The 24,859-nt window shown below is 45.2% G+C and overlaps 1 protein-coding gene and 1 long non-coding RNA gene across 2 annotated transcripts; both read left to right on the top strand.

Moving 5' to 3' along the window:
- The first annotated feature begins 5,628 nt into the window (after window positions 1–5,628).
- LOC147961170 (uncharacterized) lies at window positions 5,629–7,312 on the top strand. The gene is made up of 4 exons (XR_015611905.1): window positions 5,629–5,955; window positions 6,200–6,267; window positions 6,849–6,928; window positions 7,040–7,312. It is a non-coding gene; the product is annotated as an uncharacterized LOC147961170 (long non-coding RNA).
- Window positions 7,313–15,534: 8,222 nt separating this feature from the next.
- LOC147961169 (uncharacterized) lies at window positions 15,535–16,499 on the top strand. Its single transcript, XM_087533701.1, has 4 exons — window positions 15,535–15,624; window positions 15,750–15,899; window positions 16,118–16,135; window positions 16,200–16,499. Exons 1-4 carry the CDS (start codon window positions 15,535–15,537, stop codon window positions 16,497–16,499), a joined length of 558 nt encoding a protein of 185 aa, XP_087389827.1.
- The last annotated feature ends 8,360 nt before the right edge of the window (window positions 16,500–24,859 follow it).

Below are 24,859 nucleotides of genomic sequence, written 5' to 3'. Positions count from 1 at the left end.
TGGTGACCGAAGTTTGTCGGAGTCCCGGATGATATCACGGACATGATGAGGAGTCTCGGAATGGTCGAGAGGTAAAGATTCATATATTAGAAGGTAGTATTCGGACATCGAAATGGTTCCAAGTGATTCGGGTATTTTTCCAGAGTACCAAGGGGTTACCGGAACCCCCCGGGAAAGTGTTGGGCCTACATGGGCCTAAGGGAGAGACAGGGAAGCCCGCGGGGGGGTGGCGCACGCCCCCCTCATATGGAGTCCGAATAGGACAAGGAGTAGGGGGCGCGGCCCCCTTTCCCTTTCCCTTTCCCTCTCCTTCCTTTTCCCGCTGGTGGAGAAAGGAAAAGGGGGGAGGCGAATCCTACTAGGACTAGGAGTCCTAGTAGGTCTCCCCCCTTGGCGCGCCCCTCCTGGCCGCCGGCCTCCTCCTCCCCTCCTTTATATACGGGGGCGGGGGGCACCCCAAAGGCACAACAGTTGATCTCTTTATCCGTGTGCGGTGCCCCCCTCCACAATTTACTCCTTCACTCATAGTGTCGTAGTGCTTAGGCAAAGCCCTGCGCGGATCACATCACCATCACCGTCACCACGCCATCGTGCTGACGAAACTCTCCCTCGACCCTTTGCTGGTGGATCAAGAGTTCGAGGGCATCGAGCTGAATGTTTGCTGAACACGGAGGTGCCATACGTTCGGTACTTGGATCGGTTGGATCGTGAAGACGTTCGACTACATCAACCGCGTTAACCTAACTCTTCCGCTTACGGTCTACGAGGGTACGTGGACACACTCTCCCCGTCTCGTTGCTATGCATCTCCTAGATAGATCTTGCGTGATCGTAAGAATTTTTTTAAAATTGCATGCTACGTTCCCCCAACAGGTCAATGGTGATCGTAATACACGTATTTTCAGGCTTTTGCATCAGAAAGAAAGAAGAAGAATACCACTAAAAAATTGAGAAGGGAGGATGGGGTGGTTGTGGAAGATGTAGAAGGGATGAAGTCGCTTATAACTAATTACTTCTCCTCCTTTTTACTCCCGTTGCAGGTGCGGGCGCTAATGATATTCTGTCACATATTGCACCAAAAGTGACCGCACAGATGAATGAGTTCCTTTCTGCTGTATTCACTAAGGAACAAGTGAGGAGAGATCTTGATGGGATCGGCGACCTGAAGGCATCGGGTATGGATGGTTTACCGGCAATCTTCTATAAGCATTATTGGCAGTTAATTGGTGATGATGTGGTAAGTGAGGTGTTGCATGTGTTGCGCAGTGGCAGTATTCCGAAGGGATGGAACGATACACTCGTGGTGCTTATCCCAAAGGTTCAGAACCCTGAAACTTTGAAAGATCTTTGCCCTATTAGCCTTTGCAAAATTGTGTACAAACCTATGTCCAAGGTCATTGCCAATAGACTCAAGTGCATACTATGGGGGATTATATCGCCAAATCAGAGTGCCTTTGTGTTGGGTAGACTTATCTCAGAAAACACAATCATGGTCTACGAGATGACTCATTTTTTGAAGAGGAAGAGGACAAGAAGGAAATCATATGCCGCGCTGGAGCTGGACATGAGTAAAGCCTATGGCCGCGTGGAGTGGGGTTTTCTGGAAAAGGTCATGCTACAACTCGGGTTTGCTCAAGGGTTTGTGGAGCTGATCAGCAAATGCATTTGCACAGTGTGGTACAGGTTTAAAGTGAATGGCACATGTACCGACCAAGTGATTTCGGGTCGTGGCCTTCGGCAGGGGGATCCAATATCGCCGTACATGTTCCTATTTTGTGCCGAGGGACTCTCTGCTTTGCTCCAGCATGCTGAGACCACGAGACAAATCAAGGGTATTGAGGTGGCTCCGGGCACCCCATCGGTGAGCCATCTGTTGTTTGCCGATGATTCCTTCTTGTTGTTTGAGGCTACACCTGAGAGTATACAGATAATAAATCAGGTTTTGCATGTCTATGAGTTGGGTTCGGGACAGATGATCAACAGGGATAAATCTGCAGTCATGTTCAGCAAGAACACTTCGAACCGTGTTAAAACTTAGTTGCTTTCTCTCCTAGGACTTCAGACAGAGAGCTTGTAAGGGAGAGTATATAGCAAAAAACTACCACATTTCAGGCTATGGGTACAAAAAACTACCACTTTTCTTAATCTTTCAAAAAACTACCACAAGATTGGTTCGTTGTTCCAAAAACCCCAAATTGTTATGTGCTTAAACTTTAAACCGTTTTATGATAGCTGGGGTTCACTCATAAACATTAATCATTAACACTGTAATCATTGACCGTTAAGTTGGGCCAGACCCACCTGTCAGTCACATTTCCTAAGAAAAATAAAAAAATCTAAAAAAATAGTTGACCGCCACGCCGCGGCACCGGCGAGTCCCTTTTCTCCGGCATCAGGTCCACATGGCTAGCCAGAGCGAGCTAGCTCACGACGGATGCAGCCAGAGCTAGCTAGCTGTTGGGGAACGTAGCAATAATTCAAAAATTTCCTACGTGTCACCAAGATCAATCTAGGAGATACTAGCAACGAGAGAGAGGGAGTGCATCTTCATACCCTTGAAGATCGCTAAGCGGAAGCGTTCAAGAGAATGGGAGTCGTACTCGTCGTGATCCAAATCACCGATGATCCTAGCGCCGAACGGACGGCACCTTTGCGTTCAACACACGTACGGAACGGAGAGACGTCTCCTCCTTCTTGATCCAGCAAGGGGAGAGGAGAGGTTGATGGAGATCCAGCAGCACGACGGCGTGGTGGTGGAATCAGCGGGGTCTCGGCAGGGCTTCACCAAGCACCAACGAGAGGGAGAGGTGTCACGGAGGGAGAGGGAGGCGCCAGGGACTTGGGTCCGGCTGCCCTCCCTCCCTCCCACTATATATAGGGCCCCTAGGGAGGGCGCCGGCCCTAGGAGATCCCATCTCCAAGGGGGGCGGTGGCCAAGGGGGACTTGCCCCCCAAGTCAGGTGGGGCGCCCCCCACCCCTAGGGTTTCCAACCCTAGGCGTAGGGGAGGCCCATGGGGGGCGCACCAGCCCACCAGGGGCTGGTTCCCCTCCCACTTCAGCCCATGGGGCCCTCCGGGATAGGTGGCCCCACCCGGTGGACCCCCGGGACCCTTCCGGTGGTCCGGGTACAATACCGATTACCCCCGAAACTTTCCCGATGACCGAAACTGGACTTCCTATATATAAATCTTCACCTCCGGACCATTCCGGAACTCCTCGTGACGTCCGGGATCTCATCCGGGACTCTGAACAACTTTCGGGTTACCGCATACTAATATCTCTACAGCCCTAGCGTCACCGAACCTTAAGTGTGTAGACCCTACGGGTTCGGGAGACACGCAGACATGACCGAGACGACTCTCCGGTCAATAACCAACAGCGGGATCTAGATACCCATGTTGGCTCCCACATGTTCCACGATGATCTCATCGGATGAACCACGATGTCGAGGATTTAATCAATCCCGTATACAATTCCCTTTGTCTATCGGTACGATACTTGCCTGAGATTCGATCGTCGGTATCCCGATACCTCGTTCAATCTCGTTACCGGCAAGTCTCTTTACTCGTTCCATAACACATCGTCCCGTGATCAACTCCTTGGTCACATTGTGCACATTATGATGATGTCCTACCGAGTGGGCCCAGAGATACCTCTTCGTTACACGGAGTGACAAATCCCAGTCTCGATTCGTGCCAACCCAACAGACACTTTCGGAGATACCCGCGGTGCACCTTTATAGCCACCCAGTTACGTTGTGACGTTTGGTACACCCAAAGCATTCCTACGGTATCCGGGAGTTGCACAATCTCATGATCTAAGGAAATGATACTTGACATTAGAAAAGCTTTAGCATACGAACTACACGATTTTGTGCTAGGCTTAGGATTGGGTCTTGTCCATCACATCATTCTCCTAATGATGTGATCCCGTCATCAACGACATCCAATGTCCATGGTCAGAAAACCGTAACCATCTATTGATCAACGAGCTAGTCAACTAGAGGCTTACTAGGGACATGGTGTTGTCTATGTATCCACACATGTATCTGAGTTTCCTATCAATACAATTCTAGCATGGATAATAAACGATTATCATGAACAAGGAAATATAATAATAACTAATTTATTATTACCTCTAGGGCATATTTCCAACAGTCTCCCACTTGCACTAGAGTCAATAATCCAGTTCACATCGCTATGTGATTAACACTCAAGGTCACATCCCCATGTGACTAATACCCAAAGAGTTTACTAGAGTCAACAATCTAGTTCACATTACCATGTGATTATAACACTCAATGAGTTCTGGGTTTGATCATGTTATGCTTGTGAGAGATGTTATAGTCAACGGGTCTGAACCTTTCAGATCCGTGTGTGTTTTACAAATCTCTATGTCATCTTGTAGATGCAGCTACCACGCCCTTTTGGAGCTATTCCAAATAACTGTTCTACTATACGGATCCGGTTTACTACTCAGAATCATCCAGATTAGTGTCAAAGATTGCATCAGCGTAACCCTTTACGACGAACTCTTTTACCACCTCCATAATCGAGAAAATTCCTTAGTCCACTAGTTACTAAGGATAACCTTGACCGTTGTCCTGTGATCCATTCCTAGATCACACTTGTACCCCTTGACTGACTCAAGGCTTAGCACGCTTCAGGTGCGGTACACAACATTGCATACTTTAGAGCCTACGTCTAAAGCATAGGGGACGACCTTCGTCCTTTCTCTCTATTCTGCCGTGGTCAAGTCTTGAGTTTTACTCAATACTCATACCTTATAACACAGCCAAGAACTCCTTCTTTGCCGATCTATTTTTAAACTCCTTCAAAATTTTGTCATGTTATGTGTTCGTTTGAAAGTACTATTAAGCGATCTTGATCTATCCTTATAGATCTTTATGCTCAATGTTCAAGTAGCTTAATCCAGCTTTTCCATTAAAAACACTTTTCAAATAAGCCTGTATGCTTTCCAAAAATTCTACATCATTTCCGATCAACAATATGTTAACAACATATACTCATCAAAAATTCTATAGTGCTCCCACTCACTTCTTTGGAAATACAAGTTTCTCATAAACTTTGTATAAACCTAAAATCTTTGATCATCTCATCAAAGCGTATATTCCAATTCCGAGATGCTTACTGCAGTCCTTAGAAGGATTGCTGGAGCTTTGCATACTTGTTAGCATCTTTCATGATTGACAAAACCTTCTGGTTGTATCACATACAACCTTTCCTCAAGAAAAATGTTGAGGAAACAATATTTTGACATCCTATCTACAAGATTTCATAAATAATGCATTAACTGCTAACATAATTTTGACAGACTCTTAGCATCGCTACGAGTGAGAAAGTCTCATCATAGTCAACTCCTTGAACTTGTCGAAAAACATCTTACACTATAACAAAATAGCCATGTAGAGACGTTTTCGATTCGACGCTTTTGTGTACGTCTCATTACTAAAATCCACTTGGTGCATACGGACGTTTTTTGAGACGCAGAGCACATCGTCCCTTGATTTTCCGATTAAAAAAATATGAGTGGTTCCGTATATTTTGTTCAACCACCATCGCCCACTAAAATTAACCCACCATCGGCCATACATCGTGCGATGTGGGCTAAGAAGATAACTACCGTGAAAAAAGAGATCGATCTCTCACCTCTAAACCTAGCGCCGCCATGCCACGCCGCCTCCTCTGCCAAGCTCCCCTACTTCCTACCCCGGACTCGCCATCGTAGCTCCACCGCCCTGCGCTCGCCGGCCGCCAGCAGCAGCCCCGGGGACGCCGTCCTCCAAGCGGCGGCCCAGCCCCAGTACGCCCGTCCTCCAGGCGGCGGCCCAGCCTCAGGAACACGGTGATTTGGAGGCCATGAGGGATCCTGCGATCGAGCGCACAAGGCATGGTCACTGGATCTTTAGCAACAGCTTGGCCAGTTCATCTGTAGGTGAGTCGATCTACCTTTTCTTTTCAGATGTTCTATCAATTCATTCAAAGTAAAAAATTGGAGCCTCTCCCTTATGCGTAATTAATTGTGGAGAAGAATCTGACACTGCACGTACTTCAGATTATTTATATTAAGATAGGACAACACTACTTTGTCTTTTTCCGAACTCTTTTTTTACTAATTATACCACTGGTTCAATTTAATGTCGATCTTACACATAGCTTTCTTCATTGTTTTCTCCCAGATTACGGACACTCACGTATGCAGGTGTTTGATAAACAACCTCTGAGAATACCCTGATAATACAAGATGGTCAGTGTTCTAAACATATATTAATACTACCAGCTCGTGTATCAACTATCAAAGCACCTCATTCCCACCATAAATAAAAATTAGAATTTTGCGCCCATGTTCTAATATTTTCTGGAATAAGTACTAGCATACATGTAGTTTCTCATCTGCAGAAACTTTTCTCATGTTATCTGATAAAGAGCGGTCCTTGGATGGATATATTATCATGTTTGGTAAGATTTAATCATATGTGCTTATGTGAAACATCTGGGTCACATGCCTCGCACTATGTCAGGAGCAGCAAAATGGTGTGATGCTCACTTATGTAGATGTTGTATTAGAAGGAAGATTATTAATGTGAACTACCTTGAGAATTCAGTCTTTTAATGGTAAACTGTCGTCTTATGTAGAGCTAGTGTTAAGGCTTAGATATTATTAGTGTCAACAACCATGAGAATTCAGTCCCTGTATGTTAAACTGCTGTTATTTCTGTGCATATACTTCTTAGTAAATTGTTGTTATTTTTTCTTACAAATATACTTCATGCATTCTCACCTTAGTGAATCCATCAATGACATCAAGATTTATCTCTCTTTTTACAGTATGTCTCTACACTTCATATGGTTACATGACATCTACCAGACTAGATTGAACTTCTGCAGTGCATGTTTACCTCGATGTGGTGCGTAAATATCGCTCTTCTCTATTCTTATGGTAGTCTGTTCAGCAAAGTAAAACTTACTAGTAGAAGCTCCAATGAATTTATTTATATGTCATTTGCCTTTCTTTGCAGAAAAAACTTCTATGTATGGATTTTAAAGGCAGCAACCACAAGGATAAACTAGAGAGGCAGAGAAAAGAGGGAGCTATTGTTCCATTACCAGCATGTAGATACTACAAGTCATATATGTTTCAGCTAGTTTGTGAGACATGTAATTCTTTTATAGACGATGTGTACAATTGAATTTGTAAACTACTACTGGCTCCTTCTCTCAGTTATGGTGTAATACAACATTATTATTTTGTGTGATGACATACAAATTTTTAATATATTCTGATATGTAAATGAGAGTCAAATTATTTGGTATTAGCAAGTAATTTCATTATGCACAATTGAACAATAATTTTTTTATACAATATAAATAGGATATATCATATATGCAGTTGCATCTAGTATGAATTTTTCAATGCGTCCCTAGGGGCATAAGGATGCTCTCTAAACGTCTCATATCCATGTAGACACGCTTTGTAAGGACGCTCTTAAAACGCCTCATTTCCATGTGGACGCGCTTTATATGCGCCTCAACTGTCTTTGAGACGGTCCGTGAGGAGATGCTCATGGGACGCTTTAGTGAGCGACTCTAAAATCTGCTAGAGATGATTTAATGCGCCTTTAGCACCTACACTGAGCGTCTCTACATGGCATTTTTGTTGTAGTGTTAATGACAAGTCGAGCTTTCTTAATGGTGACACTTACCATCATTGTCCGTCTTCCTTTTAAAATCCATCTGCACCCAACAGCCTTACGACCATCAAGTAGTTCTTTTCAAAGTTTATACTTTGTTTTATACATGGATCCTCTCTCGGATTTTATGGCCTCGAGCCATTCGTCGGAATCCGGACCCACCATCGCTTCTCCATAGCTCGTAGGTTCATTGTTGTCTAGCAACATGACTTCCAAGACAGGATTACGTACCACTCTGATGTAGTACACATCCTTGTCGACCTATGAGGTTTGGTAGTGACTTGATCCGAAGTTTCATGATCACTATCATAAGCTTCCACTTCAATTGGTGTAGGTGCCATAGGAACAACTTTCTGTGCCCTGCTACACACTAGTTGAAGTGACGGTTCAATAACCTCATCAAGTCTCCACCATCCTCCCACTCAATTTTTTCGAGAGAAACTTTTCCTCGAGAAAGGACCCGTTTCTAGAAACAATCACTTTTGCTTCTGGAACTGAAATAGGAGGTATACCCAACTGTTTTGGGTATTCTATGAAGATGCATTCATCCGCTTTGGATTCGAGCTTATCAGCCTGAAACCTTTTCACATAAGCATCACAGCCCCAAACTTTTAAGAAACGACAGCTTAGGTTTCTCTAAACCATAGTTCACACGGTGTCGTCTCAACGGAATTGTGTGGTGCCCTATTTAAAGTGAGTGCGGTTGTCCCTAATGCCTAACCCATAAACGATAGTGGAAATTCGATAAGAGACATCATGGTATGCACCATATCCAATAGGGTGCAGTTGTGATGTTCGGACACACCATCACTCTATGGTGGTCCAGGCGGTATTAGTTGTGAAACAATTTCCACAATGTCTTAATTGTGTGCTAAACTCGTAACTCAGATATTCATCTCTATGATCATATCATAGACATTTTATCATCTTGTCACAACGATCTTCAACTTCACTCTGAAATTACTTAAACTTTTCAATAATTCAGACTTGTGTTTCATCAAGTAAATATACTCAGCATCTACTCAAATCATTTGTGAAGTAAGAACATAACGATATCCACTGCGTGCCTCAGCACTCATTGGACTGCACACATTAAAATGTATTACTTCCAACAAGTTGCTTTCTTGTTCCATCTTACTGAAAACGAGGCCTTTCGGTCATCTTGCCCATGTGGTATAATTTGCATGTCTCAAGTGATTCACAATCAAGTGAGTCCAAATGATCCATCTGTATGGAGTTTCTTTATGCATATCTACCAATAGACATGGTTCGCATGTCTCAATCTTTTCAAAAACGAGTGAGTCCAAAGATCCATCAACATGGAGCTTCTTCATGCGTTTTATACCAACATGACTCAAATGGCAGTGCCACAAGTATGTGGTACTATCATTACTATCTTATATCTTTTGGCATGAACATGTGTATCACTACGATCGAGATTCAATAAACCATTCATTTTAGGTGCAAGACCATTGAAGGTATTATTCAAATAAACAGAGTAACCATTATTCTCTTTAAATGAATAACCGTATTGCGATAAAAATAATCCAATCATGTCTATGCTCAACGCAAACACCAAATAACAATTATTTAGGTTTAACACCAAACTCGATGGTAGAGGGAGCATGCAATGCTTGATCATATCTACCTTGGAAACACTTCCAACAGATATCGTCATCTCACCTTCATCTAGTCTCCGTTTATTCCGTAGCCTTTTATTTCGAGTTACTAACACTTAGCAACTGAACCGGTATTTTAATACTCTGGTGCTACTAGGAGTACTAGTAAAGTACACATTAATATAACGTATTTCCAAAATACTTCTGTCGACCTTGCCAGCCTTCTCATCTACCAAGTATCTAGGGTAGTTCTGCTTCAGTGACCGTTCCCTCATTACAGAAGCACTTAGTCTCGGGTTTGGTTCAACCTTGGGTTTCTTCACTAGAGCAGCAACTCATTTGCCATCTCATGAAGTATCCATTCTTTCCCTTGCCCTTCTTGAAACTAGTGGTTTAACCATCAACAATTGATACTCCTACTTGATTTCTACTTTCGCGGTGTCAAACATCGCGAGTTGCTCAAGGATCATCATGTCTATCCCTGATATGTTATAGTTCATCACGAAGCTCCAATAGCTTGGTGGCAGTGACTATGGAGAATCATCACTATTTCATCTGGAAGATTAACTCCCACTCGATTCAAGCGATTGTAGTACTCAGACAATCTGAGCACATGCTCAACGATTGAGCTTTTCTCCCTAGTTTGCAGGCTTAAGAAACTTGTCAGAGGTCTCATACCTCTTGACGTGGGCACTAGTCTGAAATCCCAATTTCAATCTTTGGAACATCTCATATGTTCTGCGACGTTTCAAAAACGTCTTTGGTGCCACAATTCTAAACCGTTAGTATTACGCACTGAACTATCACGTAGTCATCAAAATGTGTATGTCAGATGTTTCCCAACATCTACAAACGACGCTCGAGGTTCAACGCACTGAGCGGTGCATTAAGGACATAGCCCTTCTGTGCAGCAACGAGGACAATCCTCAGTTCACGAACCCAGTCCGCATAATTGCTACTGTCAACTCTCAACTAAATTTTCACTAGGAACGTATCTAAAACAGTAGAACCAAAGCATGAGCTACGACATAATTTGCAAAGACCTTTTGACTATGTTCATGATAATTAAGTTCATCTAATCAAATTATTCAATGAACTCCCACTTAGATAGACATCCCTCTAGTCATCTAAGTGATACATGATCCGAGTCAACTAGGCCGTGTCCGATCATCACGTGAGACGGACTAGTCATCATCGTTGAACATCTTCATGTTGATCGTATCCACTATACGACTCATGTTCGACCTTTCGGTCTTCCGTGTTCCGAGGCCATGTCTGTACATGCTAGGCTCGTCAAGTCAACCTAAGTGTTTCGCATGTGTAAATCTGGCTTACACCTGTTGTATGCGAACGTTAGAATCTATCACACCCGATCATCACGTGGTGCTTCGAAACAACGAACATTCGCAACGGTGCATAGTTAGGGGGAACACTTTTCTTGAAATTTCAGCGAGGGATCATCTTATTTATGCTACCGTCGTTCTAAGCAAATAAGATGTAAACATGACAAACATCACATGCAAATCATAAAGTGACATGATATGGCCAATATCATCTTGCACCTTTTGATCTCCATCTTCGAGGTGCGGCATGATCACCTTCGTCACCGGCATGACACCATGATCTCCATCATCGTGTTTTCGTGAAGTTGCCTCGCCAACTATTACTTCTACTACTATGGCTAACGGTTAGCAATAAAGTAAAGTAATTACATGGCATTTTCATTGACACGCAGGTCATAAATAAATTAAGACAACTCCTATGGCTCCTGCCGATTGTCATACTCATCTACATGCAAGTCGTGATTCCTATTACAAGAACATGATCAATCTCATACATCACATATATCATTCATCACATCCTTTTGGCCATATCACATCACATAGCATACCCTGCAAAAACAAGTTAGACGTCCTCTAATTGTTGTTGCATGTTTTACGTGGCTGCTATGGGTTTCTAGCAAGAATGTTTCTTACCTACGCAAAACCACAACGGTGATATGCCAATTGCTATTTACCCTTCATAAGGACCCTTTTCATCGAATCCGATCCAACTAAAGTGGGAGAGACAGACACCCGCCAGCCACCTTATGCATCAAGTGCATGTCAGTCGGTGGAACCAGTCTCACATAAGCGTATGTGTAAGGTCGGTCCGGGACGCTTCATCCCACAATGCCACCAGATCAAGATAAGACTAGTAACGGTAAGCAAATTGAACAAATCATCGCCCACAACTGCTTTGTGTTCTACTCGTGCATAGAATCTACGCATAGACCTAGCTCATGATGCCACTGTTGGGGAACGTAGCAATAATTCAAAAATTTCCTACGTGTCACCAAGATCAATCTAGGAGATACTAGTAATGAGAGAGATGGAGTGCATCTTCATACCCTTGAAGATCGCTAAGCGGAAGCGTTCAAGAGAACGGGGTTGATGGAGTCGTACTCATCCTGATCCAAATCACCAATGATCCTAGCACCGAACGGACGGCACCTCCGTGTTCAACACACGTACGGAACGTAGAGATGTCTCCTCCTTCTTGATCCAGCAAGGGGAGAGAAGAGGTTGATGGAGATCCAGCAGCACGACGGAGTGGTGGTGGAATCAGCGGGATCTCGGCAGGGCTTCACCAAGCACCAACGAGAGGGAGAGGTGTCACGGAGGGAGAGGGAGGCGCCAGGGACTTGGGTCCGGCTGCCCTCCCTCCCCCCCACTATATATAGGGCCCCTAGGGAGGACTCCGGCCCTAGGAGATCCCATCTCCAAGGGGGGCGGTGGCCAAGGGGGACTTGCCCCCCAAGTCAGGTGGGGCGCCCCCCACCCCTAGGGTTTCCAACCCTAGGCGCAGGGGGAGGCCCATGGGGGGCGCGCCAGCCCACCAGGGGCTGGTTCCCCTCCCACTTCAGCCCATGGGGCCCTCCGGGATAGGTGGCCCCACCCGGTGGACCCCCGGGACCCTTCCGGTGGTCCAGGTACAATACCGATTACCCCCAAAACTTTCCCGATGGCCGAAACTGGACTTCCTATATATAAATCTTCACCTCCGGACCATTCCGGAACTCCTCGTGACGTCCAGGATCTCATCCAGGACTCCGAACAACTTTCGGGTTACCGCATACTAATATCTCTACAACCCTAGCGTCACCGAACCTTAAGTGTGTAGACCCAACGGGTTCGGGAGACACGCAGACATGACGAGACGACTCTCCGGTCAATAACCAACAGCGGGATCTAGATACCCATGTTGGCTCCCACATGTTCCACAATGATCTCATCGGATGAACCATGATGTAGAGGATTTAATCAATCCTGTATACAATTCCCTTTGTCTATCGGTACGATACTTGCCCGAGATTCGATCGTCGGTATCCCGATACCTCGTTCAATCTCGTTACCGGCAAGTCTCTTTACTCATTCCATAACACATCATCCCGTGATCAACTCCTTGGTCACATTGTGCACATTATGATGATGTCCTACCGAGTGGGCCCAAAGATGACAAATCCCAGTCTCGATTCATGCCAACCCAACAGACACTTTCGGAGATGCCCGCAGTGCACCTTAATAGCCACCCAGTTACATTGTGACGTTTGGTACACCCAAAGCATTCCTACGGTATCCGGGAGTTGCACAATCTCATGGTATAAGGAAATGATACTTGACATTAGAAAAGCTTTAGCATACGAACTACACGATCTTGTGCTAGGCTTAGGATTGGGTCTTGTCCATCACATCATTCTCCTAATGATGTGATCCCGTCATCAACGACATCCAATGTCCATGGTCAGGAAACCGTAACTATCTATTGATCAACGAGCTAGTCAACTAGAGGCTTACTTGGGACATGGTGTTGTCTATGTATCCACACATGTATCTGAGTTTCCTATCAATACAATTCTAGCATGGATAATAAACGATTATCATGAACAAGGAAATATAATAATAACTAATTTATTATTGCCTCTAGGGCATATTTCCAACACTAGCTAGCTCACGCGTGTACCGCGGCCAGCCGGAGCTAGCTAGTTCACGACGGACATAGCCGGAGCTAGATAGCTAGCTCACGCTCATACCGCGGCCAGCCGGAGCTAGCTAGCCACGCGCGACCGCCACTTGCTGCTGCTGCTTGCTGTCTCTCCCGCTTGTTGTCCATTGCTGCTGCTTACTACCGCCACCACTGCTGCTTGTTGTTGCTCCCGCTTGCCGCCGCCACCGCAGCTGCATGCCTCTGCTGCCGCTTGCCATTGTCACCGCTGCTGCATGCCTACGCTCCGCTTACTACTGGCTGATGTGGCGTCGGGGCTACGAGAGAGAAACCGGCCAACACCCACAGAGCCGCCGACGAGCTCGCCGGCAGGGATCTGATTGCTTTTTATTTTATTTTACAGGGACCCGATCGCTTTTAAAAAATTCTTTAGGGACCCGATTGCATTTCAAAAAAATATTTGGGCCCTCACTTGTCATAACCTGGCAATGGTCAACCTGACGAGTGGACCCCAGCTGTCATAAAACGCTTTAAAGTTTAATCACACATGAATTTGGGTTTTTTGGAACATCGAACCAATTGTGTGGTAGTTTTTTGAAAGATTAAGAAAAGTAGTAGTTTTTTGTAGCCATAGCCTGTAATGTGGTAGTTTTTTGTAGCCATAGCCTGTAATGTGGTGATTTTTTGCTATATACTCTTGCAAGGGAAGTACCTCGGTTTACCTAGCTATATTGGTCAGTCTAGGCAGAACTGTTTCGAGTATTTACAAGAGAATATATGGGAGATCATGAAGGGTTGGAAAATAAAACTTCCCTCTAAAGCAGCAAAAGAGGTCCTAATCAAAGCAATGATCCAAGCTATACCGACATATGCCATGTCGTGTTTTGACCTCACAAAAGCTCTATGTGAGAGCATCAGCCATATGGTGTATAATTTTTGGTGGGCTAACCAAGAAGATGAGGAGAAACATGATTGGGTAAGTTGGGAAAAGATGACGTTGCCGAAGGAGCAGGGTGGTCTGGGCTTTCGCGATCTACATGCGTTTAATGTTGCCATGTTGGCACGTCAGGTGTGGCGTTTGATCCAAGTTCCGAAAGTCTATGCGCACAAATTCTGCAAGCCAAGTACTTTCCCCATGGGGACGTCCTGAAGGCTACAACACAGCCGGGGATGAGCTATGTATGGAGGAGCCTGTTACAAGGTGTTCAGGTGATTAAGGCAGGGATTATCTGGAGGGTGGGATCAGGGGAACAAATTAACATGTGGACGGATCCATGGCTGCCCTTAAATGACACACGGCGCCCACGTACCCTCTAGGGAGGACACCTTCTCACGCGAGTGTTTGATCTGATTTTTTTTTGAGGGTGAGTGTTTGATCTGATTGATCCTACCACGAACTACTGGGATGATGGTCTGGTGAGGCAAACTTCCTGTCCAAAGGATGCAAGTACAATCCTGACCATACTAATCTATGATCAATATGATGACTTTGTAGCTTGGCATTTCGACAGTAAGGATTGTTTTTCGGTCAGATCAGCTTATAGGGTGTACGTGCAGTTGTTGCAACAGAAAAAACACGACAGGCAGGCGAAATTTCATCGAGACAAGAGGATAGATCAATCTTCTGGAGAGCCCTGTGGAAAATTCAGTGCCCTCCAAGGGTTCACCATTTTATGTGGAGATTCGCACATAACAGCCATCCTATGTTCAGGAATATTGTAAGAATTGGGGTCGAGTTGGATGCTAGATGCTTGCTGTGTCATCGGCAATTTGAGGATGGGGGCCATCTTTTTCTGCGCTGCAAGGAGGTGAAGAAAATATGGAGGAGCTCTGGGCTTGAATATGAGTATTTGACAAAAAACTACCACATTGGGGGTATCCGTCCCACAGAACTACCACTTTCAAAAAAGTGACTAATAACTACCGAAAATTTCAAATTTTGTGGCAAAAAACTACCAAGTCGTGTTGATTGTCCAGTTAGCCGTTTTAACCGCTTAACTGACAAGGATGGCCCACATGGCAGGCCGACGGCGGCCCTAACGGCTAACGGACGCCGCTCATGGCCGTTAGTGGCCCGGCTCGGTCGGAACCAGCCAGGGGCTAGGTCAAAATGACCGACCGACCGGCCGACCCTCACTCACTCTCACTCACTCACTCCTCTCCCCGAGCTCTCTCTTCTTCCTCTGTTTCCTCCGGCGACTGCGACGCGGCGGCGCGAGGATGCCTTCCTGGCCCAACAGCAACGAGACATCCGACACCGACGATGACGAGTACATGGATGAGTACAGCAGCATGCAAATGGAGTATTTTGTAAGTGAGCTCACTCTGTTCTATCCTATGCTAGGGTTAGGGTTAGGGTTTGAGCTCACTCTGCTCTTCCATGTAGTTCTTATGTGTGAGGTGTGTGGCTGATATATATGGGGTTGATACTGCAGCAAACTCCTGACACGGTGATAGATCCAAGTTTCAGTGGGCTTGTGGTTGAATCTGACCGTAGGTGCATCCTGCACAGGCAGAGACCAGGCAGGTTTGTGGCATTTGAAGGGACTGACACTGGAAGGAGATTCATTGGATGTGCTACTATGGTAAGAGCAACTAATTGTTAGTGGTTTTCATGTATAGATTTATTTGGTGGTACATAGTGCAAACAACATTGATATTCTTGTTGTTTCAGTATCTGTTTACTGAAAATTGAAGTACAAAGCTGGTGTGGTGTTCATGTGTTAGTTAAATCTCTGATAGGAACTGAATTTAGGGAACATCTAAAATTGGTCTAACTGAATTTCTTTGTTACTGCATTCAGACAAACATTGATATGTATGTATGAATTATGTAACTGAATTTTACTGGATTTAGGTATCATTAATATTTCACTGCATTTTCAGGATGGTGTGAACTGTGGTGTTCTGGAGTGGGTAGATGCCCCTTGGCCAGTAATTCTGCAGAGGTGTTTAACCAAGCTGTGGGATATGTATCATGAGGAGAACCTTGGTAGAGTCCAAGACAAAGAAGCTCATGAGATAGAGGCTGAGAAACTGAAGAAGGAGCTGGATTCTCTTGCCAATCAGTACAGTCAGCTTGTGGATGATGTATCCAAGCTATTTGATTACCAGGATGGGAAGAAATCCCATGACATGGATTACACAAGCCAGGCAATCAATGAACTTAAGGAGAAGAAGCATTAGCTTGATGAGAAGGCAAAGATTGAGGTTCAAATGGAGAAGCTTAAGCTGAAGAAAGAACAGAGGTGCATCCTGCAGAGTCAAGCTGATATCATTCAAAACACCAGGAAGGCCATGAAGGAGATACAAGTGGAGAGAGACCTCCTTAAAGAAGAGAAGAAGAAGCTAGAGCATGTCATTTCTGAGCTACTGAAGGCTGGTCATGGGTGCAAGGAAAAGCTGGACAAGATCAAAGAAGTTGTCATGGAGGAGTGATTTTTTAGGCATGGTTGCTAAGTAAATATGAGGCCTTTATATATAACTGGCCTAGCAATGAAGGAGTCTGATGCAAATATGCATCTCAGTAATAATATTAGCTAATGAACTGCCTAAGCCTAAGAACTATCTATGGTTTCAGATCATTTTGGTTGTGGTGTGGGGTGTTGTTATGGCCTTGATCTATAATGCTCTAAGATGATGTTATCTTTAATGCCCTGATGCTAAGTTAAGAACCTTATTATCTAAGCCTGCTGCAGTTTCTATCTGTCTTTTTTATCCTACCTGCAATATGGTCTTGAGAAGTTTGTTGTAACATTTCACACATTGCACAAACTTGGTAACACTAAACAAAGGTAGGTAGTTCACATAGGAGGCACCATAGGTAGCATTACATAGATAGCACAATACTTGCTAAAACTGAAGATTACTGACACTGACGAAACTGACATAGGTAGTTCAATTGACGAAACTGACATAGGTAGTTCAACTACTGACGAAACTGAATCTGAAACTTATACAGTTCAACTACTGACGAAACTGAATCTGAAACTTATAGTTTCAGATTCACTTAGTTGTCTGTCCTGCTAAGCGTCCGGATCGTCGTACCTCTTGCTTCAGTTGGGTGGGATTTGGCTGCACCTCCACCTCCTCTTCCTCATTGTCTTCATCGATGACGATGATGGGAGGAGGACGGCGGCGAGCCTGCATAGCTAGCTGTGCGACGATCTGTAGGTCGTCGTCGTCTTCGTGCACCTTTGCTGTGTTTGCATTTGATGTAGCTTGTGCTGGAGCGACATAGCGGTGGTCTGCCCACCGCTGCCTCTGCCCAGCATCGCCGGAGTCGGCCTCCTTCATTGCCCATAGGAGAATGTCGATGGGCATGACCACCTTACCTGGGTTTCCATAGCGCTGCTCCATGCGCTGCTTCTCCTCGCTAGTCGCCTTCTTCCTCACTGCCTCTGCTGCATCTACCAGCCCAATAGCGCTGGTGTACCTCATGGTGACCTTCATGTAGTCGAGGAAGAGTTCTTGGTCGTCGCGTGCTGAACCAAGAAGCATGGCAACCCATCCCTTGCCAGTTGAGAATGGGTTTAGCCATGGGTCTAGGGAAGGGGAAGAGGAAGAACCAGCCATGGTTGGAGCTAGGGAGAGGAGGAGTAGTTGTGGGTGCGGCAGAAGTGAGGTGGATAGGTGCTGGAGTAGTAGTTATATGGAGGAGTTAAGTGGGGGGAGGTGTTGTGTGGCAGTGGAGTAGTAATAGTGAGGAGATTTTACTAGTCTGTACAGGTGGTAGATGTGCTGTATTTAATGTTCACAGTTTCAGTGTGTTGAAACTTGTGATAATTTTCTGCCATTTCTCATCGGGAAAGTGAAAGTTAGGTAGCATGCTCTCAAACCAGATTCTCAAGTATTTACAAGACATTCATGAACGTAAAGCTGATTCATAAACTTAAACCAAATTTAGAAACATTCAGCAATGCTTAGATAGCATGATCCTTAACCAGATTCAGACATAGACAGAGACTTTCAGTACCACGCATTAAAACGCATAAAACATAGATAGTTCGAGCTGATTTAAGCAAACTTAGTACTAATACAGACGACGAAGATGACGATAATTTGCTGCCGCATCTCCATTGTTGCATGCTCTCTCACTCTGCAGACGACGAAGATGACGCCGCTCTAAACATTCAGAAGTAACAATAATAAGTGCAGGCAAATGTAGTATGAAGGAAGAAATAAGTTCAGAGACATACATAAACAGAAAACACAGAGCAAGCAGAGAACATGCGGAGAACTAATCCTCTCTTCCTTCGAACGCAGCCAACATCCTAGTCCACCGAGTCCTTGTTACTTGGAATCGATGGAAGCTTGCCCTGTCTCTTGCCCACCAGATGACAAGGTCATCTGTGATGTGTGTTCCTTTTGGGAACGCCTCATTGAACTACTTGACATCGTTGGCGTTGCGTTCTGCCATAATCCTGGCAGCCAGCCTCCGTCGTCGCTCCAGCGCACGCGCTCTGCGATTGGCCCTCGCAGCAGCCCTATCAACCTCCTCATGGTCATCCACTACCTCTCCTAATGTTGGATCCATCTCTGGCTGAACTAGGGTCCGTGTGCTTCCGCGGCGACTAGGTTTTGGGCTAGGGGAAAGATGTTGTACGATCGCTACGCCTTTTGTAGACAAAATGGCAGGCTTGGGAGGGGGGGGTGGGCAGAGAGATCCAATAACCGAGCCTAGTACCAGGCCCAAATTAATAAAGCATAACAGGGCAGCAGGCCCATCTTAGACAAGTTCAATTTCACACAAGTTCAGTTTCAGACAAGTTCAGACAAGTGCAGAAAGTAAGAGCAGAAACTAAGAGCAGAAACTAAGTTCAGAAACTAAGTTCAGACTTACCATTAGTTACCACTTGCATAGAAGTAGCCCTTCAATTTGGAGCTTGGATACCTCTTCCTTTTTGGTCCCTGCCAAACCTTGTGCAGAAATTGTGGCAGATCTTGGTGCACTGAAACCAGAATTTCTCCTTCTACCTGCAGGCCTGCCCCTTCTGGATGTACCAACAGGGGCTGGTGCTGATGCAGAAGGTCCTGGAACAGAATGTGATGCTCTATTTGATGTTGCAGCAGGGACTGATATGGTAGGATTGGCTCTTCTTCCAGTTGTAGCATGGCCTTGAGCTGGTGCAGCTGGTGTATCTGCATAAACTGCCCTGTTTTCCTGCATTCAAGAACCAGGACACATTTAGTGAGGTAAATACCATGGAAAAGGAAACTTTTAAGTCATGTAATTACCTGATGTTTGTTTTTCCTCATCTGAAGCTTAGGCCTCAGAGCCTTCTGGCAACTTGTATACTTGTGTCCTTCTAGCCCACAGTTGCTACATGTTATAGTCCCCATCCTACTACTATCTCTTGGACCTGGAACTTCAAACTGCCCTTTCCTCCTTGCAGTTTATTTTTTCCCTGCCTTTTCTTTAAAAACAGGAGGCTCAATGTCTGGTGTGTTTGTTTGAGGCCAGCAATCTGGACCAGGGACAGGGTATATAATTTCTTTGTATGTCTCAAAATATAATGTCTTCTTGAAAAATTCACTAACATAGTCCTCAGGATGCAGTTTTTGCTTTGTCATTGCAGATATGGCATGACTGCAAGGTACTCCTGACATGTTCCATCTCTTGCAATCACAGGTACATTTTTCCATGTTAATAGAATATTGTTTTTCTTTGCTGGTAACTTGCCATATTGTTTCACTTGCTCTATCAGCCTGGCAATACTTGGCATATTTCTTGTTCTCTTCTAAAATCTCTGCATAATTGGGTGTGATTGTCCACCTACTAATCTGTAACTTCTCTCTGGTCTGCTGCCTCTTGATCATCTGCTTGGTCCTAATCCCTTCAAACATTGTCCTTATAGGCTTAGCCCTAACATCCAGTATCATCTTGTTGAACACTTCACTCAGGTTGTTCACCACTAGATCTGTTTTGCATGTATGATCCATAGCAAACCTAGCCCAAGCAGAAGCATCAATCTTTTTTAGCCATTTCCAAGCATCCTCACACTGTGCTTTCAAATCTGCCATCCCTAATTCATGACCATGTTTTGTGTAAGAGTAGCTAGCCTGGTCCACACATTTCTTTAGTTCCTGCCCCCTAAATCCAGCGGCTTGGAAATTTGCATATATGTGCCTAAGACAGTACCTTTGAGGTGAATCAGGGAATACCTCATTTATTGCCTTAAGCAAGCCCTGTGCATTAACAAATTAGTAATGCACATGATCAAACTTAAATAATTCCAATATTTACTAAAACAACATTTATCTAACATATTTGTGCATAAGACACTAACCTTTTGCCTGTCAGATATGATGGTGTATGTTCCAAACTTGTTGCCACTACCAATGCAACATCTCAACTAAGTTAAAAACCAAGTCCAACTCTCTCCGTCTTCCTTGTCAACCACACCAAAAGCTATGAGGTAGATGTTGTTGTTGCCATCCCTTCCTGTGGCTGCAAGTATTTGTTATCCAGTGGTTAACTTGATGAAGCATCCATCAAGACCTGGATTAAGTGACAAATTAGCTACAACATAGAACTACTAGGAAACCACTAATTAATAACAGTTAAATCTTCAAAAGTTACCTATAAATGGTCTGCAACCATTAAGGAAACCTTCCTTTGAAGCTGCTAAACAGTAGAAAAGATACTTGAATCTAGGAGTAGGTGCTGGGTTTTCTGGATCTTCAAATGTTGTCACTATACACCTGCTCCCAGGGTTTGTATCAAGAACAGCTTGAAGATAATCTCTTAACCTCAAATACTGCTGCTTGTGATCACCTTGCATCACATCAACAGCCTTCCTCCTTGCCCTATATGCCACACTCCTTGACACATCCACTGAAAACTTGGTCTTTGTCTTTTTAATTAATGCATTCACAGGAGATCTAATGTCTTCTCTCAATGCTTCCTGTACTGATCTGGACAACCACTTTGTAGTAACCTTTGTGGACTCTGCACATGCTCCACAAGTGTGCACAATATCACACTTCTTAATGCAGAAAGTTTTCTCATGAGCTATTTTAGAGGCAGTGATATAAAAATCACATCCTTGTGCTCTCTCTGAGCACCAAACAATAATCCTATCTGGGGCATTTCTATGGTATTGAAAGTTCCTCAATGTCCTAATGTGAAAATCCCTAAGTGCATCTCTGTACTCATAAACACTGGTGAAGCACAATCCCTTACAAAACTGATCTTCTGGATTTGGTAGTTTGGGATTGAACCATACCCTTTCCTTCAACTTCATATTCCTTCTCTTCCTACCACTTGGTAGTTTATAGGATCCTTCAGGCTCATCTTCTTCATCACTAATGCCATAATCATCAGGAAAACATTTTTCATCAGCTTCAGGCAACCAATTTGGTTTTTCCATTTTCTCAGCCTCATTGTGTGATCTAATTGTTGGACCAGGATTTCTCACTGGCTTTAGTTTTTGTGTCATTGGTCTATCTTCATCATCAGATGAAGAAACTGCTTGCAGTTCCACACTGTTGCCATCTGAATCAGACAGAAATTCTGATACATCAGTGTCACCTTCAAAATGATTGAGGTCAGCTTCTCTTTGAAGAATACTTTTCTTAAGCTCTTCCTTTTTGTGCATGCTTGTATCCACCAACTTAGTGCAACTTTGTGGGTGTTAATGCAATGATCAACAAAATAATAATCTCTGTTTTCATGTGCATTACACAGCTCATTTTCTCTCACAACTCTTATGTTCACACTCTTTTCATTTAGAGAGTGGAGCAACATCTGCTGCACATCATCTTCAGAAGATATTTTCTCTAAGCCTTCTATCCCTTTATGAGCATCACTAACATAGTACATATAATCATCAGAGCAGCAACCCTCACTCCTAATAAGATATATCAGAGTCCCAAATGATATGTCTGACTGGTACATGTTTCTAACAACAGAATCTCTGCTTTCTAAATGGAACAAAATTCCCCATTTTAGGTCATCAATACTGGACAAAAATAGAATGAATTATTATAAAGAATGCACACTACTAAAGTTTCTAACAATTTGCAATTACTCTATTATTATACATTAGGGGAAATTGACCTAAAATACATCCTGTCAATAAAACTGAAAAGGAAGAAGATATGTTGTACCTGCCGCCTCCCGCACGAGGAAGCTTGCGCCGACCACGAGGTGCACTTCTTGTCTTCGTCGGTGGTGGAGCCGCCGCCAACTCCTGGGATGGCTCGTCGGTGGTCGAGCCGCCGCCGCCGCCAACTCCAGATTCAGGCTGTTGGGTCGCAAAGCTAGAGCTTCCTAGCCACGTATCGACCTCCGAAAGGTCGACGCGGCCCCCAACTACGTCAGGAGGTTGGCCGCCGAACAAATCGCCGTCGGGGTTTGGATCCACCGCCGCCATTACCACCGCCGCCTAGGAATACAGAGGAGAGAGCTCGGGGAGAGAGATGTGGTTCGGCCGGTCGGTCGGTCGTTTTGACCTAGCCCCTGGCTGGTTCCGACCGAGCCGGGCCACTAACGGCCGCAAGCGGCGTCCGTTAGCCGTTAGGGCCGCCGTCGGCCTGCCATGTGGGCCATCCCTGTCAGTTAAGCGGTTAAAACGGCTAACTGGACGATCAACGCGACTTGGTATTTTTTTGCCACAAAATTTGAAATTTTCGGTAGTTATTAGTCACTTTTTTGAAAGTGGTAGTTCTGTGGGACGGATACCCCTAATGTGGTAGTTTTTTGTCAAATACTCGCTTGAATACACTAGGAAGCAACTTCTTACTTGTGCGTCGCCGAAAGAACTACTCGGTTCTTCCAACATCTATATGACCATGTTCCTGCTACTAGGCGTGAGATCTCCGGCTCCGGTCGTCTTTGGTCTCCGCCGCCGCAGGGTTCGGTTGTTGCCTTCTCTGACGCTGCCGTGTCGGAAGAGCTGGGAAAATCTGCAGTGGGCGTGGTGATGCTTGACCATGAGGGCCGTTGCGTGGCCGCGTGCTCGGAGCCCCTATCGGGCGCACTGTCTCCTGAGATGGTGGAGGCCATGGCGCTTCGACGTGCTGTCATCGTGGCTCGGGAGGAGGGCTTCTCCAATGTCTCCTTCAACACTGATTGTCTCTCGGTGGTGCAGCGTCTCTCGTCTTCCCTCACTGATCGCTCGGCGGTGGGGTCTGTTCTCTCGGAGGTGAAGATCTTGGCTAACGGTCTTTCTTCTGCTCGCTTTCAGCATGTTCGTCAGCATTGTAATGTTTTAGCTCATATCCTAGCTAGATCTAGTTTGAACTCTTTTAGTTTTTGTTTTTTCCGTTCTGCTCCGGATTGCATCCGGGAGACTTTGTGTAAGTTTGTTGCTTAATCAATAAAGGCCGACGTTCTCTCAAAAAGAAAGAACTACTCGGTGCGGTTTTTAAGCTTCCCCAAGCTACCAAACTACGGACAGTCTGCCTATTATGGTCCTGGTGGTCGGAGAGAAATGCTGCAAATCACCAAAACAAAAGGCTCTCAGCCGAGGAGTTCCAAGCTCGAGTTGGTTTCCAAACTACTGAATGGACTTATCTTGGTCGTAAGGAGGAAAAGAACCCTGTTGTCCAAACACCAAAGTGGGCCGCTCCTCCACCGGAGTTCATAAAGATAAATATTGATGCGTCGTACAGGCCTGACGAGAACGCTGGAGGCTGGGGGATCATTGCACGCGATAGTTCAGGAGAGGTAGTCATGGCACGCGATAGCTCAAGAATATTTCCTGTGCGTTACACGCGGAGTCTGAAGCACACCACTGCTTAGAGCTATCAATATAGCTGTATCTTTTGGCATGGGCCGTGTTCTTTTTGAGACGGATTGCATCAACTTGCAGCAAGCGGTCAACTCTACTACCCAAGATCGTGGACCTCTTGGTGTGCTGTTCCGGGAAGCAAAATTTCAGCTTCAGCTAGGCTTCATCGAGTACAAAATCATGTACTGTCCTAGAACTTGTAATACCCCAGCACATGTGTTGGCAGGAGTTGGGTCGAATGATGAGTTTGTAGGCCAACATATCTGGCATAGTGACCTCCCGGTCGATGTATTCTGTGCTGTGACCGCCGATTTGGTCGGTCTCTCGTAACTTTTTGAAATGCAAGGTGTTCCTGATAAAAAAAAACCATCGGCCGTCTGCTAAGGAGTCCGTTTCGAACAGGGCTAGCCTTGGGACGAGTATATGTACGACACGGCACCCCGGAGCACCCGGCCTACACTATCCACACCCTCGGAATCGATCGATCTCGACGGAGGAGGCTTCGATCCAGATGGAGAACGAGGCGGCGCCTGCTGGCGGTGCTGCAGACCCCGATTGGTTGAGGCTCGACCTGTATCTGGTTGACGAGTATGGGTTCAAGGAGCAGAGGATGGTGAAGATGGACCATCGGAACGGCTACATCAAGTGGCTGCTCTAGTGGGACAAGAATCCTCGCCCTCCCCTGCCCAACCTCCCTGAGGAGTGCCGCGAGTCCATGGACGCCATCAAGGCTCAGCGCGACCACGACGAGAGGGTCCTTGCCGATTTCAAGCGCGACGGCTACGCATACGATGTCTTCAACGACGACGA

The sequence above is a fragment of the Triticum urartu genome, chromosome 7A, assembly GCF_056163025.1.
Source record: "Triticum urartu cultivar PI428250 chromosome 7A, HENAU_Tu73, whole genome shotgun sequence".
Classification (NCBI taxonomy): domain Eukaryota; kingdom Viridiplantae; phylum Streptophyta; class Magnoliopsida; order Poales; family Poaceae; genus Triticum; species Triticum urartu.
This window is presented reverse-complemented; position numbering and strand designations above follow the sequence as displayed.